At 39.5% G+C, this 16,642-nt stretch overlaps 1 protein-coding gene across 1 annotated transcript; it reads right to left on the bottom strand.

The window, feature by feature from the left end:
* Positions 1-6,008: 6,008 nt before the first annotated feature.
* On the bottom strand, positions 6,009-16,417 carry LOC127438719 (hydroxylysine kinase-like). Its single transcript, XM_051694536.1, has 5 exons — positions 16,330-16,417; positions 13,834-14,139; positions 12,244-12,386; positions 11,945-12,125; positions 6,009-9,558 (listed from the first exon to the last, which is right to left on the bottom strand). Exons 2-5 carry the CDS (start codon positions 14,135-14,137, stop codon positions 9,095-9,097), a joined length of 1,092 nt encoding a protein of 363 aa, XP_051550496.1. The 5' UTR covers positions 14,138-14,139; positions 16,330-16,417; the 3' UTR covers positions 6,009-9,094.
* Positions 16,418-16,642: the final 225 nt, after the last annotated feature.

The raw sequence follows: 16,642 nt of genomic DNA, 5'->3' as shown, positions 1-16,642 counted from the left end.
TGTTAATGAATAGAACCATATTGTACAGTGATAAAATAAAACAATAACAAAATTTATATTAAAATTAAGCGAATTGACCCACAGATGTGTTAATGTTGAAAATAATTCAAAATAACTAACATGTTTTTTGTTTTTGTTTTTCGACTTTTGGTGGAACGCAGTCCTAATTTCCACATATGTGGACTTCATGTTTATCAGCGTGCTGACATGTGAAAAATTTATGGATTTTTTCAAGCCGCATATCAAACGAAACTAGAGATGCTACTCTTTACAACCAAACAGGTTTCCAATTAACAGGGTGCCAATTAAGTCTTGCCTACCAGGAGGAAAATGTGATCTCTCTTTGGTCGACTTATTCTTCGACTATGTTTTAAGGCTTGCTTTCTCCTCCTACACCATCGGGTATGGCATTAACCCCACTGCGGCACCCAACACTCACTCGAAGGAAGTGGTCTCAACCTCAGTGGTTCCTGCTTCACTGGTCCCAGTGGTCTCAACCTCGGTGGTCCCTGCTTCAGTGGTCCTGGTGGTCTCAACCTCAGTGGTCCCTGCTCCGGTTGTCCTGGTGGTTTCAATCTCAGTGGTCCCAGCTCCGGTGGTTCCGGTTGTCAACCTCGGCGGTCCCAGCTTTGATGGTCCGGTGGTCTCAACTTCAGTGGTCACCACCTCGGTGGTCCAGCTGACCACATCCGCCGCGGACCATGAGCCAGTGTCCATGCCTGCCGCGGACCCAGCATCTGTGGCCATCTCACCCCCTGAGTCTCTGCCTCATGCGGCCTCGCCCCCTGAGTCTCCACCTACTGGGGCCTCACCCCAGAGTCTCCACCTCAGTCTTACCCCTGGGTTACCAGTGGCTCCACCCACTGAGTCCCTAGTGACTCCACCCCCTAAATCTCCACTAGCTCTGTCTGATGTGTCCCCGAGTGTATTGCTCTCTATTGCTTTTCTTCCTGAGTTTCTTAGCACCATGCTCTCTAGTGCCTTGCCCTCAGAGTCCACTAGTATCTTGATGTCTAGAAACTTGCTTTTTAGTCCCCGACTGCCCTAGCCACTGAGCCCTCTGAGTCCCCAGCTATCCTGGCCTCTGAGTTTCTCCCTACCTAGACCTCATTGCCCTTTGAGTCCCATGTCCCCCTAGCCTTAGAGTTTCCCATCTCCCTGACTACTGCATCCCCTGTTCCTTAGATCCTGCCAGAATCCCCTTTTGCCTTTACTCTGACAGACACCCCTGTTTCCTTGAACCTCCCAGCATCTCATATCTCTCCTCTATGTTTCCAGTTGTCACTTACTGCCTTGCCTAGTCCACTCTGTCCTCAGGGTCTTCCACCAGATCTCCCATCATGGCCTGCCTCCCCAGGCCCTGCTCCATGCCCTGCCTTGCCGGGCCCTGCTCCACGCCCTGCCTCGCCAGGCCCTGTCTCGCCTAGTCCATGCCGGTCTTTGGGCTCTCCACCGGCTCTGCCCTGGCCTCTTGGTCCACGCCTGGTGACACAGTGTGCCAGAAGTTTAAACCTTAAATGACAGTGTAGTGTCTTGTGAACAGTATTCAGTCAGTTTTAATTCATTTAAATTATGCATTGCCTATAGCGAAGCCAAAATACAACGTGGACGTGTGGGTCGCACAAGGATAAAGCACTTCATAAACTATGTCTTAAAATGTGCTATGTAAATAGTTTTATGTATAAACTATATACATATATACCCCTGCTCCATTAACATCTGTAATGTTTTCCCTGGCAAGCACTTGAGGTCACCATGTATGTTTATTGTGCTCTGCCTGTCTTGTGCTTGATTATGGGTTTCATCGTTACATTTACATTTATGCATTTGGCAGACGCTTTTATCCAAAGCGACTTACAGTGCCCTTATTACAGGGACAATCCCCCTGGAGCAACCTGGAGTTAAGTGCCTTGCTCAAGGACACAATGGTGGTGGCTGTGGGAATTGAACAAACAACCTTTTGCTTACCAGTTCAGTGCTTTGTTTCAATGGTTCTTATGATTATTATTCCCAGGTGTTCCTTGTTTCCTCATTTGCCTCTTGTGTATTTAATCCCTTGGTTTTCCTGTGTTCTTTGTCAGTTGTTTTCCATGTTTGGCTGTAATGGTTTGGTTGTTTTACTCTCCAGTGTTTTGCATTTCTAAGATTTCCAGTGTTCTTATGTTTTTGTGCTTCATTAAATAGCCTGCATTTAGATCCACCTTCTCTCGCCTTAATTCTCCAACAACATTACAATGTCATTGTTAATCGCCAAGTAGCCCGTAGTTAATTTGAAATATTTTAATTATTTGAGGATGTATTTAAATATTAAGGGGTTATATTTATTGAAAAGACATTATTTTATTTACAATAAACTATGTTTTGCTTTCTTTGCTGATCAGAGATCTTAAGACCATATGTTATTAGATGGAAGGGAGCTGTGTCCCCAGTGTCAAAGTTAGGAACAATAGAAATGCACACCACTGGAACAATGTTATCACTTTCCCAACATTTGTTTTTAATATTCTGAAAAGTGATGTCAGTTATGTTATACATTTTTAGGATGGCACTATTAACAGCACCCATGACCTGCAGTTATAAATTTCTTTGCTACCTGTATTAAGTGGCACTTTCTTGATGTTTGATTCATAGTACAGATTTATTACCTACAGTATGTACGGTACGTTAAGTATGCTAAAACCAAGGCACATTAGCACTGCATTTCATATTCAGTAATGTTGTTAAGAACACAGCTTTGAAGTTCAAAGTTCTGTGAACCAAACCGAACCTTGAGTTCAGCATCATGAACTGAACTGAAACGTGAGATGAGTGAATCGTTACACCATTATGTATAACTCTTGAACAGAATTAGATATTTTCACCAAATGTTGGACACTTATGTAGTAGGTCAATCTGAGGACACATGAAAAATTTGTGCACTACTGCCTCTTGGTTGCGCTATAACACTCAGGAATGTAAAAATAAAATCTGATCAGAATCAGCTTTATTGCCAAGTATGCTTACACATACAAGGAATTTTGACAGGAGCTTCCAGTGCACAACAATACAAAACAGCAACAAGATAATACAAGATAAAAACATAGATAATAATAAAAAATAATTATAAATTGAATAGAAAATAAAGTATATATAGAATACACAATAAGACAATATATATATATATATATATATATATATATATATATATATATATATATATATATATATATATATATATATATATACACATACATACACACATACACATATACACATATACACACACAGACTCACACATACACATACGTAGTGCAAATCTAAATACAAATCTGTTATGTGAGGGAATGTATTGGCAGAAGAGGTTGGATGTGTTGGATAAATATAAAAAGACTAGACTGTGAATTGCACATAATTATTGCTCAATGGGGCAGTTTTAACTGTTCATGAAATGGATAGCCTGAGGGAAAAAACTGTTCCTGTGCTTGGCGGTTCTGGTGCTCAGTGCTCTGTAGCACCGTCCAGAAGGCAACAGTTCAAAAAGGTAATGGGCTGGGTGAGTGGGGTCCAGAGTGATTTTTCCCACCCTTATCCTCACTGTGGAAGTGTACAGTTCTGGAAGGCAGGGCAGGGGGCAACCAATAATCCTCTCAGCAGTCCGAACCTTCCTTTGTAGTCTTCTGATATCCGTATTTTTTCGTATTTGAATACGAATCGATATTTCGTAGCTGAACCAAACCAGACAGTTATAGAAGTGCAGAGGACAGACTCAATGACTGCTGAGTAGAACTGTATCAGCAGCACCTGTGGCAGGTTGAACTTCCTCAACTGGCGAAGGAAGTACAACCTCTGCTGGGCCTTTTTCACAATGGAGTCAGTGTGGGTCTCCCACTTCAGGTCCTGTGAGATGGTAGTGCCCAGGAACCTGAATGACTCCACTGCTGCCACAGTACTGATGGTTCTGAAAAGTTATTTATATATATATATGTACCATTTTTAAAGAAAACATGAGTGATCAGGCAAAACACATTTCTTTTATTTCTTATGGGATTCATATTCAGCTGTAGGTTATAACAGAATGGCACAATCATAAAACAAAACATGACAACAAAGAAAAAAATGAAATGACCCCTGTTCAAAAGTCTGCATACCCTTAGTTCTTAATACTGTGTACTGCCCCCTTTAGCATCAATGACAGCGTGCAGTCTTTTGTAATAGTTGTCTATGAGGCCCCAAATTCTTGCAGGTGGTATAGCTGCCCATTCGTCTCGGCAAAATGCCTCCAGGTAATGCAAAGTCTTTGTCGTCTTGCATGAACCGCATGTTTGTGATCTCCCCAGAGTGGCTCGATGATATTAAGGTCAGGAGACTGTGATGGCCACTCCAGAGCCTTCACCTTTTTGTGCTGTAACCACTGGAGGGTCAACTTGGCCTAGTGCTTAGGGTCATTTTCGTGCTGGAAAGTCCAAGTGCGTACCATGCACAGCTTTCGTGCAGAAGAATGCAAATTGTCTGCCAGTATTTTCTGATAACATGCTGCATTCATCTTGCCATCAATTTTCACAAGATTCCCCGTGCCTTTAAAGCTCACACACCCCCAAAACATCAGTGAGCCACCACCATGCTTCACAGTGGAGATGGTATTCTTTTCACTATAGGCCTTGTTGACCCCTCTACAAACATAGCGCTTATGGTTGTGACCATAAAGCTCTATTTTGGTCTCGTCACTCCAAATTACAGTGTGTCAGAAGCTGTGAGGCATGTCAAGGTGTTGTCGGGCATATTGTAACCGGGCTTTTTTGTGGCATTGGCGCAGTAAAGGCTTCTTTCTGGCAACTCGATCATGCAGCTCATTTTTGTTCAAGTATCGTCGTATTATGGCTCCTTGAAACAACCACACTGTCTTTTTCCAGAGCAGCCTGTATTTCTCCTGAGGTTACCTGTGGGTTTTTCTTTGTATCCCGAACAATTCTTCTGACAGTTGTGGCTGAAATCTTTCTTGGTCTACCTGACCTTGACTTGGTATCAAGAGATCCCCGAATTTTCCACTTCTTAATAAGTGACTGAACAGTACTGACTGGCATTTTCAAGGCTTTGAATATCTTTTTATATCCTTTTCCATCTATATAAAGTTCCATTACCTTGTTACGCAGGTCTTTTTACAGTTCTTTTCTGCTCCCCGTGGCTCAGTATCTAGCCTGCTAGATGAGAGCTAACACCTATTTATACACAGACACTAATTGCAATTTTAAAAGCCACAGCTGTGGGAAATTAACCTTTAATTGCCATTTAAACCTGTGTGTGTCACCTTGTGTGTCTGTAACAAGGCCAAACATTCATGGGTATGTAAACCTTTGATCAGGGCCATTTGGGTGATTTCTGTTATCATTATGATTTAAAAAGGAGCCAAACAACTATGTGATGATAAATGGCTTCATATGATCACTATCCTTAAATTAAAGATTTTTTTTGCATGATCAGTCATATTTTCAAAGTCAATGCCAAAATTTCACAATTTCTGCCAGGGTATGCAAACTTTTTAGCACAACTGTATATATATATATATATATATATATATATATATATATATATATATATATATATATATACACACACATACATACAGATTATTATTACCTGTCCTTAAGTCTATTTCAACTGTGATGGCTATATAATTCGAGAGAACTAAAATGCTGCAGCAAATTCAAAGTCCACTTTAACTTATATTAACTTAACACAGGTAAATTATTTCTTACCTTTCTCTTATCAGACACTATTAGAATAAGATCAGGGTACTGGAGTTTAGCCTATGGGTCAAAAGAAACACCCTGAGTGCAAACAGTGTTGCAAAAGTGCAAAGAACAATGTTGTAAAAAAATTTGATTACTGTTGAACAGATTTCACACTGAATACTACAGGACAGAATCTAACAGATTTGGCTCCAAGCTTGTTATTTACATATTTTTTATTTTTATTTTTTATTTTTTATTATTAAATACTAAAAGGGTCAATATTTAATAAAAGATTATATATATATATATAAAAAACATTTTAAAGAAAAAACAGATAGTGCCTCACTTCACTGCATAATCACAATGTTGCACAGTATTGCTTCTAGGCAACTAACACATTTAAGCAATTTTACTCAATGTTTTAACTTTTTTCTGTAATTACCATCGGGATGTACAGTAGTGTGATCAAGAAGACTTGGACCTTGGAGACTGTGCGCAGCAAGGTTTCTGTTAGCTGGAAATGTCTGACAAATTCAAAAATGATTTGTGCTGCGCTGCCACAGAGGACTTTCCCGACAGTTTGCGAAGTTCAAAAGCAGCCTGCGTTATTCCTGTCTCGCATGCCAGTTTAAAACTCTTCCTTTAGCGCATTGGTTAATTAACAGGTGAGTAGATCCCGAAATTCATGCACAAACTCAACGGGAGAGTTAATTCATAATAACATGTAAACAAACAACAAAACAGAATGGCTCACACCCATTTGGGGTGATTCAATCAAAAGTGGACAAGCGAGACACATCACCATTATAACTGGTCTTATTATGCTTCTTTTTTGACCACTTGTGTTTGGATTTCACAGGAGAGAATCTGGTATAATGACACATTATTCATTAGGCCTATGTCAGTGTATTATTGCATGATAAAGTGCAAAAAGTAAAAGAAGAAAGTGCTAAACACGCAGTTTCTCTTAATTATACTTGCATTTAATCTAAGCACAAACATGATATTACGATCAAAATTCAAAGTAATTTAGTGTAGTACCTGAATTAACAAAGCTTCAAATGTGCGTGCTTTTTTTCACATTTATCCGGCAAACTTTATCATTCCTGGACCCGTTGGCCAGCACTAAAACTATGGTGCACAGTGCAAGGCAAGTGTTCAAATGGCTGCTGCAATCATGTTACAAGCACTATCTAACTGTGTTTTTTGTGTGCTTGCTTCATTCTAAATGTTCCCCTGCTTTGCTACATTGATAAATTGCACGGTTTATTAAAAGGGACATATAAGGACGTGCGTTAATGGCGTTAAAGGTATATTAACATCGACAGCTCTAATAAATAAATATATATATATATATATATATATATATATATATATATATATATATATATATATATATATATATACACTATATTGCCAAAAGTATTCGCTCATCTGCCTTTAGATGCATATGAACTTAAGTGACATCCCATTCTTAATCCATAGGGTTTAATATGACGTCGGCCCACCCTTTGCAGCTATAACAGCTTCAACTCTTCTGGGAAGGCTTTCCACAAGGTTTAGGAGTGTGTTTATGGGAATTTTTGACCATTCTTCCAGAAGCGCATTTGTGAGGTCAGACACTGATGTTGGACGAGAAGGCCTGGCTTGCAGTCTTCATTCTAATTCATCCCAAAGGTGCTCTATCGGGTTGAGGTCAGGACTCTGTGCAGGCCAGTCAAGTTCTTCCACACCAAACTCGCTCATCCATGTCTTTATGGACCTTGCTTTGTGCACTGGTGCGCAGTCATGTTGGAACAGGAAGGGGCCATCCCCAAACTGTTCCCACAAAGTTGGGAGGATGGAATTGTCCAAAATCTCTTGGTATGCTGAAGCATTCAGAGTTCCTTTCACTGGAACTAAGGGGCCAAGCCCAGCTCCTGAAAAATAACCCCACACCATAATCCCCCCTCCACCAAACTTCACAGTTGGCACAATGCAGTCAGACAAGTACCGTTCTCCTGGCAACCGCCAAACTCAGACTCGTCCATCAGATTGCCAGATGGAGAAGCGTGATTCGTCACTCCAGAGAACACGTCTCCACTGCTCTAGAGTCCAGTGGCGGCGTGCTTTACACCACTGCATCCGACGCTTTGCATTGCACTTGGTGATGTATGGCTTGGATGCAGCTGCTCGGCCATGGAAACCCATTCCATGAAGCTCTCTATGCACTGTTCTTGAGCTAATCTGAAGGCCACATGAACTTTGGAGGTCTGTAGCGATTGACTCTGCAGAAAGTTGGCGACCTCTGCGCACTATGCGCCTCAGCATCCGCTGACCCCGCTCTGTCATTTTACGTGGCCTACCACTTCGTGGCTGAGTTGCTGTCATTCCCAATCGCTTCCACTTTGTTATAATACCACTGACAGTTGACTGTGGAATATTTAGTAGCGAGGAACTTTCACGACTGGATTGTTGCACAGGTGGCATCCTATCACAGTACCACGCTGGAATTCACTGAGCTCCTGAGAGCGGCCCATTCTTTCACAAATGTTTGTAGAAGCAGTCTGCATGCCTAGGTGCTTCATTTTATACACCTGTGGCCATGGAAGTGATTGGAACACCTGAATTCAATTATTTGGATGGGTGAGTGAATACTTTTGGCAATATAGTGTATATATATGTAGCCATGTAGAGAAATTTCATGTAATTTAACTCTAGTCATAAATTGGACTTGGCCCCTTTAAGAACCGGAGTTTTGCCACTGCTTTCAGGCACTCCTGTTGGGCACTAGTGAAAAGAATACTATCCCCACTGTGAAGCATGGTGGTGGCTCACTGATGTTTTGGGGGTGTGTGAGCTCTAAAGGCACGGGGAATCTTGTGAAAATTGATGGCAAGATGAATGCAGCATGTTATCAGAAAATACTGGCAGACTATTTGCATTCTTCTGCATGAAAGCTGCACATGGGACGCTCTTGGACTTTCCAGCATGACAATGACCCTAAGCACAAGGCCAAGTTGACCCTCCAGTGGTTACAGCAGAAAAAGGTGAAGGTTCTGGAGTGGGCATATATATATATATATATATATATATATATATATATATGGTCTGTTATAAGATCTTTATTTATATGATATAGGAATATATACATAATCTTCCACTATGCCATCTGCTCACGTCAGTTCTGAGATCAAAAGCAAACAGATAACAAGAAAACATGGAATAGACATCAGTGTCAAGCAAATTGTTTGGCACAAAATCAAGGAATTTCTACAAAATGTCACAAATTCTGTCACCTCAGTCATATGGGTTTGGAACAACATATAAATTACAACAGGAATTTCCTTTTTGAGAGAATTATTCCTTCAATGCAAGACATACTAGTATATTCCTCGCTGCAGCGATCAGTCAAGGGAACTGTTTATGACTGTTCCCTGACTGAACTGTGCAGCACTTAGGAACCAAATTCTTTCAACTTTCTCTTTACCCAGTTCCCAAAGACGACACAGGTGGCGCACACCTGTCTTGGCCGTCGTCATCAAGTATTTCTCGTTCTCTGGTTGCTGAATGACGGCATGTCTGGCCAGAACCAGAGACTGGCAGAACCGACCCAGCACCAGCAAATAGAGTGCATCTCTTTCTGCATCGTTAAGAGGAAAAACACTTTCCCATCCTGCCACCACTGGCCCTCCAACATCTATCGGGTTGGGGTTTTCAATCATCATGTACATGATTGCGATGGCCAGCTCAAATATGAAATACCCATTACTCATGTCTCCAAAGTCAAGAATGCCTGAGATCTTGTACGCTGAAGGTCCGTCGGGTTCCAACAAGAGATTGTGGTCATTGATGTCTCCATGGTTAATGCCTGCAATGGGGAAGTTACATTTTTATCAGAAAATAATTAAATTGACTTTTTTGTAACTTGACTTGGAGTGTGTAAATCAGTGGTTCTCAACTGACGGGTTGCAGGTTTGTTTTGATGGGGTCATGAAAAACAATACTAAATGCAAATACTAAAATGGAAGTAGCAAAAAAGATCATTCAATTCATGGTTAGTATAGCTAAATATTAATTCCTTCAGTGTCTACATAACATTGATGGAGATCACAAATCCATGCGGTGATTGCACATCCACCGGTTAAAACACTCTGAAATGAATTGTGTTTACTCCGCAGCTGTTGTTGCATCTCTGACAGTGATGGTATTTAACATTTATTTTAAATAAAGCTATATTATTTTCAAGGTAATTTTAAATTACATTTTAACATTTTAAATTCAAAATGATAATAAAATTTCATTGTAACAAACTAAGGCCATTCTATCACGTTCCAAATTGTAAATGAGGAGCACTGATTGGAGAAGAGATGCTACATGCAGCGCTCCAGTTTAAACTGACAGCAGTCGAAGCAATTTGACACACCCAAATTTAACCAAAAATAAATAAATAAAATTGAAAGCTGGGACTTTGTTTTGTCAAAAACAGTAGAAACCCCAAAACAGTTTTAAATTCAAGTTTTTTACCAAATTTCACGTTTTCCCAAAAACAGCCCATTGCGACTTATATTTTGATGAAGAGCGTCACATACAGTATATACACTTACAGCACCATTAACCAGACCACAACCATAAAGGTACTTCCTATTTAATAAAAAATAAAACAAACCAAAAACTTTAAACATTTTCTCTCCTCTACATTTTTCATTTTGATATTACAACATTTACTTGCCGATTCTATGTATTGCTATTTTTAAAGTATTGCGATTCTGTAAGTATTGTGATTTGATGTTTTTATATATTTAGCTGTGTTAACTCCTTTTTCTCAGGAAGAAATGTCTATTGAAGAATATTTGTGTCTGAAATGATAATTGTTTCACTCTGCAATACACAATACACCCATTTAAAACTACCAATCGGCCAGTTGGTGCACTGTCTGAGCTTTTAGTCGACTAGTCAGTGTTAAGGATGTATAATTGGGATGCATTATATGTCCATGTTACATAATCAGGAAATATGGACACTAAGCACAGCCCTTTTACAGGGTAAATAATGCATTTTCAACAAACAAATAGACTAAATAACTATAACCTCTAATCTCCCAAAACTTTTAAAGTAACAAAAAAGTGAGAAACACGAAAAGCTCAAATACAGACTGACAGAAAACCACTTATGCGCATCCCAAACGCAAAATTACGCACTTTAATTCGCTTTTGCGCATCATGGACACAGATGACGTGCATTAAGTAACCGGAGCGCTTGAAGTCATGTTGAGCGGGGGTGCAACATTTAGTACAAGGCATCCAAAAGTTTGATGAGCCTTTTTACAGCTAAACTATTTCTTAAAGCAGTGTCAGACTGTAGAATGATTCTTGACAAATACTCTCCACAACACCTCACAAATAAACCTGTGGATTATGCATAATAACCATGACATTACTCACAGCAGAGGATTCAAAGTACGACATTGAAAAAGTGGCACTTTCATGGCTGTAGCAGTGGTGAATTAAAGGACTAAACAAAGAAATAAACACTAGGGGGCCTGGGCAGCTCAGCGAGTACTGACGCTGACTACCACCCCTGGAGTTGCGAGTTCAAATCCAGGGTGTGCTGAGTGACTCCAGCCAGGTCTCCTAAGCAAACAAATTGGCCCGGTTGCTAGGGAGGGTAGAGTCATATGGGGTAACCTCCTCGTTGTCACGATTATTGGTTCTCGTTCTCAATGGGGCACGTGGTAAGTTGTGCGTGGATCGCCGAGAGTAGCATGAGTCTCCACATGCTGTGAGTCTCCGCGGTGTCATGCACAACGAGCCACGTGATAAGATGCGCGGATTGACTGTCTCAGAAGCGGAGGCAACTGAGACTTGTCCTCCGCCACCCGGATTGAGGTGAGTAACCACTAAGTAGTGGGAATTAGGCATTCCAAATTGGGAGAAAAGGGGATTAAAAAGAAAAAGAAAAAAAAGAAATAAAGACTAAGTTTGTGTTGAAATCTGTGCAAATATAGCATTCATTCATGGTAAAAGCATTAAGCTAAACATGTCATTTTTAGAATTGAATTAAAAATAGATTTTTAATCAGGGAGACCATTTTAAAATTGTTTGTCTCAAGAATCACCAATTGTAACAGAATCAAAAAAAAAAAATGTCCCACCCCTACAAACAAATACTTGTACTGTGTTGGGTTGCCAATGTCAAATGATGTTCTAAAGTAAAACCAGTTGAAATCCACTGCTGTAAATCAAAATAACATCTTACACTTGCGAAACAGTGTTAGTTTTGGCGCATCTTGGGCCTGGTACTGCTCCATAACACCTTTAACAATCTTTTGCACAGGATCCCCATCCATCACATGAAGATATTGATTCAAGAGCGGAATACTGCCAAGATTCCATTTGAAACTCTTTCTCTGGAAGGCACTGATGTTTGGATGCTCCATCTTTTGAAAAAGAAAAAAATATCATATATATAAACAGGAAATCATTGTGAAAAAATAGAAAAAACAAAAGAGTAGAGGGCAGTAAAGGCTTGATAGTCAGGTGAAATAAAATATTTACTTGCAGTAAAACCTTATCCAAAGTGGCTGCTATTTTCCCAACCTCATACAAGATCTGGGGACTGCTGGTAATTTTGGCTATTGTAGTGCCGGGCAGGTAGGTAAGCAAGCGGACCATATATTTCTGTTTGCCAAAACCACAATCTGTGATGGCACAAAAACATTTGATTTACAATATAATTCCATACAATTCTCTCCATATATTCTTTTAAAGTGCAAGAATGGAAATTCTGTCATCATTTACTCACCAATGTGACTTTTGTTTTTTGTTTTTAAGTGAAACACAAAAATTTTCAAGAATGTCCTGGCTACTCTTTTCCATACAAGGAAAGTGAATGGGAACGTAGCTCATATGATGCTATATTCAAAGTCTTCAGAAGTCAAATGGTAGCTTGTGAGAGGAACAGAATGAAATTTAAGTCGTTATTCACTGAAAAATTGACATTCTGCTGTGGTTCTCCAATCTGCCTGTGTTAGGACTGTTTTTTTTTTTTTTTTTTTTTTTTTTCCTTTTCTCCCCAATTTGAAATGCCCAATTCCCAATGTGCTTTAAGTCCTCGTGGTGGCATAGTGACTTGCCTCAATCCGGGTGGCAGAGGACGAATCTCAGTTGCCTCCGCATCTGAGACCGTCAATCCACGCATCTTATCACGTGGCTTGTTGAGCATGTTACCGAGGAGACCTAGCGCATGTGGAGCATGGTTACCCCAACGTGACTCTACCCACCCTAGCAACCGGGCCAATTGGTTGCTTAAGAAGCCTGACTGGAGTCACTCAGCACACCCTGGATTCGAACTTGTGACTCCAGGTGTGGTAGTCAGCGTATTTACTTGCTGAGCTACCCAGGCACCCCTGTGTTAGAACTGTTGATTTAATGCATTAAGTAAGTGTGATTAATTATGAAAAAAACCCATGCGTAAATTCCTTAATAAAAGCATTTATTTTTCTATATGTAACTTTGTGTTTTTATGAGCCTCATCAGCAGGGGGCAGTCAGTGCGCCTCAACAAACCTCACAAGCAGCGCAGCCACAGAATAAGAGATGGTTACACAGGATGTGTTCTTGACAGCTGGATGAAACGCAACAGAAATGCACGGATCGTGAGATGCAATTTTCAAAGTTTCAGCTACTTTCAACTTGATTTGGCATTCTAAAAAAATGCAGCAATAATGATGATGAAAATAGTGAGACACTCCAAAAAAAAAAAAAAAAAAAAAGACAAATAAATGAACTCAATTGCAAAATGGACTGCTGTCTACTTTTGTTGTGTTTTCTGATCAATGCTTCATTCTTCTTGCTACACTGGGGTAGAATTTAGTGAATAATAATTTACATTTTGGTTGAAAAGACTTTGAAGTTGTGTGGACTACATTTTTTGGAGCTCAACAGGCCCCATTACCATTCTCTTTCATTATACGGTAAAGAGCAGCATAAACAAATTCTGCTAAACATTTTGTGTGTGTGTGTGTGTGTGTGTGTGTGTGTGTGTGTGTGTGTGTGTGTGTGTGAGTTCTACAAAAGTGCAACTCATTCGAGTTTGGGTTCACATCTCTACTGCTTTATTCACAATAATTGACAGGTTTTCTCTTACCAATTTCTTCCAAGCTCATGAGTTGGCCAGTCAGGGTGGGTAAAGCGGTTTGGGCAGGAAGACCTCTCTGGTGTAAGAAGTTCATAGCGTGAGTCTGCAGCTCTAGAACAGTGAAGTTCTGACTGTCTGCAGAGTTCATAATTTTCAGAACGAACTCGCCACCGTCACTGGAGGCCACATAAAAGTTCTGATCATCATAACTGGGCAATGGACGAATAATGGATGCGGTTAAGCCAAAGAGTTGTTTCACTATCTCTGTAACTTGGGAATGGCTGAGATTCGGCTTTGATTCTTTCATTGACATGACTGTGAAAAAAAAAAAAAAAAAAAAGACATAAATATGCTTTTGGTCATGTTGATTTGACACACACTATGAACACAGTTGTTTTTTCCCCCATGTTGACACATTTGCTATTGAAACAGATAATTTATATAGAAAGGTTTGTCACTTTTATTTAATAGCCAAAGCATAACTTAAACTACAGTCAGGATATTCTTTTTAAAAAAGCTGTTAGCTGCACTACAAGTTACTAACAATAAGTAGCTAAATCCATTGAAGCTACTTAATGAAGACAATATTTTTAGATATACAACAATCAGATGATATTATTTAAGTCTGCACTCAGCAGTGGCGTATCCAGGACATTTTTACTGGGGTGGCCAAGATGTGGCACAGACCTAGTGTGGGGTGGTGATACCGGGAGAAACTTTATGAACGGCACATGATCAAAATGTGTAAATATCGCATTGCTTTGCTTCAACATCTACACATGTAGAATAAATGAATTCTTAAACTCATGTTAGCATTCACTGAATTGTTTGTATTCAATATCAGACTGTTGTTTTGACCTTTGACAGTTTTCTATTCATGTTCTATTTCAACCTATTACAGTTTCTGGGAATCTCTGGTTATTTTAACATAACATCCATTTTTAAATCAGTAATTGTTAGGAAAAGTCAGTTACACATTTTTAAGAGCTATTCTCATTGTAGAGAATTAATCTGCGTATAACATCAGGTATAGTGTATAATCATAAAAAAAAAAAGTACAGGTGATAACTGATTGAGGCGCAATTCAATCAATCATTCAATCAATTATTCATTCATTTATTAGCTATAACTGCACTGTCCAGCAGAAATATTGTTCAGTTGGGTACAAATCAGTGTGTGAAATTGGCTACGAGGGCTTATAGGTGTCTGTCTGGAAACCCCAAAATTGCAGATTGAGCTCTGAATACAGTAAAAAACAAAACTCTATTTACAGTGTCTACTCAGGTTTATTTTCCACGTGTTCTGATAGCTTCAATTACTTTGAATATTACCAAATAAAATAGTGTCAAATCATTTGCGGCATTTAAGTGCAATTTGCCCTGCCTCTGCATATTTAAAATGTCAAATAAGGTATAAAAACTTTGAAGATTTTATTGGTCTGACTGACCAATAATACACATAAAGAGCTCATAAATAACTCATGTAAAGATTTAAAGTACAGTCACAGCACAAACCCTGCTGCCTGCGACCTGCGGCACCTGCCTGGCCACCCGCGGTCTGCCCCTCCCCCCACTAATCAAAGATCAGCTCACACAGCTTCAGTCCCACCACTACTATAATGGTCAGAAATATAAAACTGACCCTGGGTCAGTGTGGCTCTAAATCAACAAATGACCTGAGATATCATCTTTGATTGACAGGTGTTTCTATTGGTTCTTCGTTCTTGTGTTGATGAACATGATGAACTACCAGTGAGTTCTGGGGTGGCCACAGGGTGGCCAATGAGATTTCAGGGGTGGCCCAGGCCACCACAGGCCACCCACTAAAATCGCCACTGGCACTCAGTTCTCAGAATTCAATATTACTTAATATTTATATATTTAATTATAGTGATATTCTATTACAAAAATTAATAACCACAAAGTTAATTCTACCCCAAACTTAACCATGGTTAATTGTTCTAAGGGTTAAACAAATAGGGTGACAACATTAAACTGAACATTCATTTATTCTAATATACACTAACAAACTAGAAAACACTTTTATGTAACTGAATTGAAATATGGTGATAAACAGCAGCAATTTAGTGTTGTGTTGTTTGTGCATTATATCCTATTTATTTATTTTTTAATTGCATTTATTAAGGTAGTATTTATCGTGCTGATACTTAGAAATTATTTCTTGGTTATCAAGATTACAAACTATGCCACACAAATGTATTTTTAATGACATTGCATAATGTCAAAGGGTGTGCGCAACAGTTTGCCAAAGCGATTTCCATTTGTGTCGAATGAAATAAAGAGTGTACACGATCCCGTTAAAGTTTCACATTTCTATACACGGGATTCGTGGAAGTCTCGCGCTTCCCGTTGAACTCGTTCCTTTATATTTGGTATAACATTCAAATGGCGCGATCTGTCCGTTACCGTACGTGCGAAGAGACACTACAGTATATTAAATAAAAGCGACTGAATAGCGGATTCATACTGCTAAATACTTTCATACCTGCGTGAGGAATGTTGCGCGACTGGTCGGACTCAGTTTTGAAGGTCGTGCAGCTGCTGATTGTGACGTGACATTATTACGACGTCACAGGACAGCAACTGGGGTGCGTTCAATGCCTTGCAATGTTCATTCATTCATTCATTCATTCATTCAGAAAGAAAGAAAGAAAGAAAGAAAGAAAGAAAGAAAGAATAGTGCTTTTAGAATATATTATGCAACTTGGCCTCAAATAAATGCATTTCATTTGTATATTTTAGATGAATAAAGAATGCTGAAGATGCAATCGTAAATATAGCCTACATAGGAATCCTTA

The sequence above is a fragment of the Myxocyprinus asiaticus genome, chromosome 50, assembly GCF_019703515.2.
Source record: "Myxocyprinus asiaticus isolate MX2 ecotype Aquarium Trade chromosome 50, UBuf_Myxa_2, whole genome shotgun sequence".
In the NCBI taxonomy this organism is placed as follows: Eukaryota; Metazoa; Chordata; class Actinopteri; order Cypriniformes; family Catostomidae; genus Myxocyprinus; species Myxocyprinus asiaticus.
Note: the sequence above shows the minus strand (reverse complement) of the source record. Positions and strands in the feature narration are given on the sequence as shown.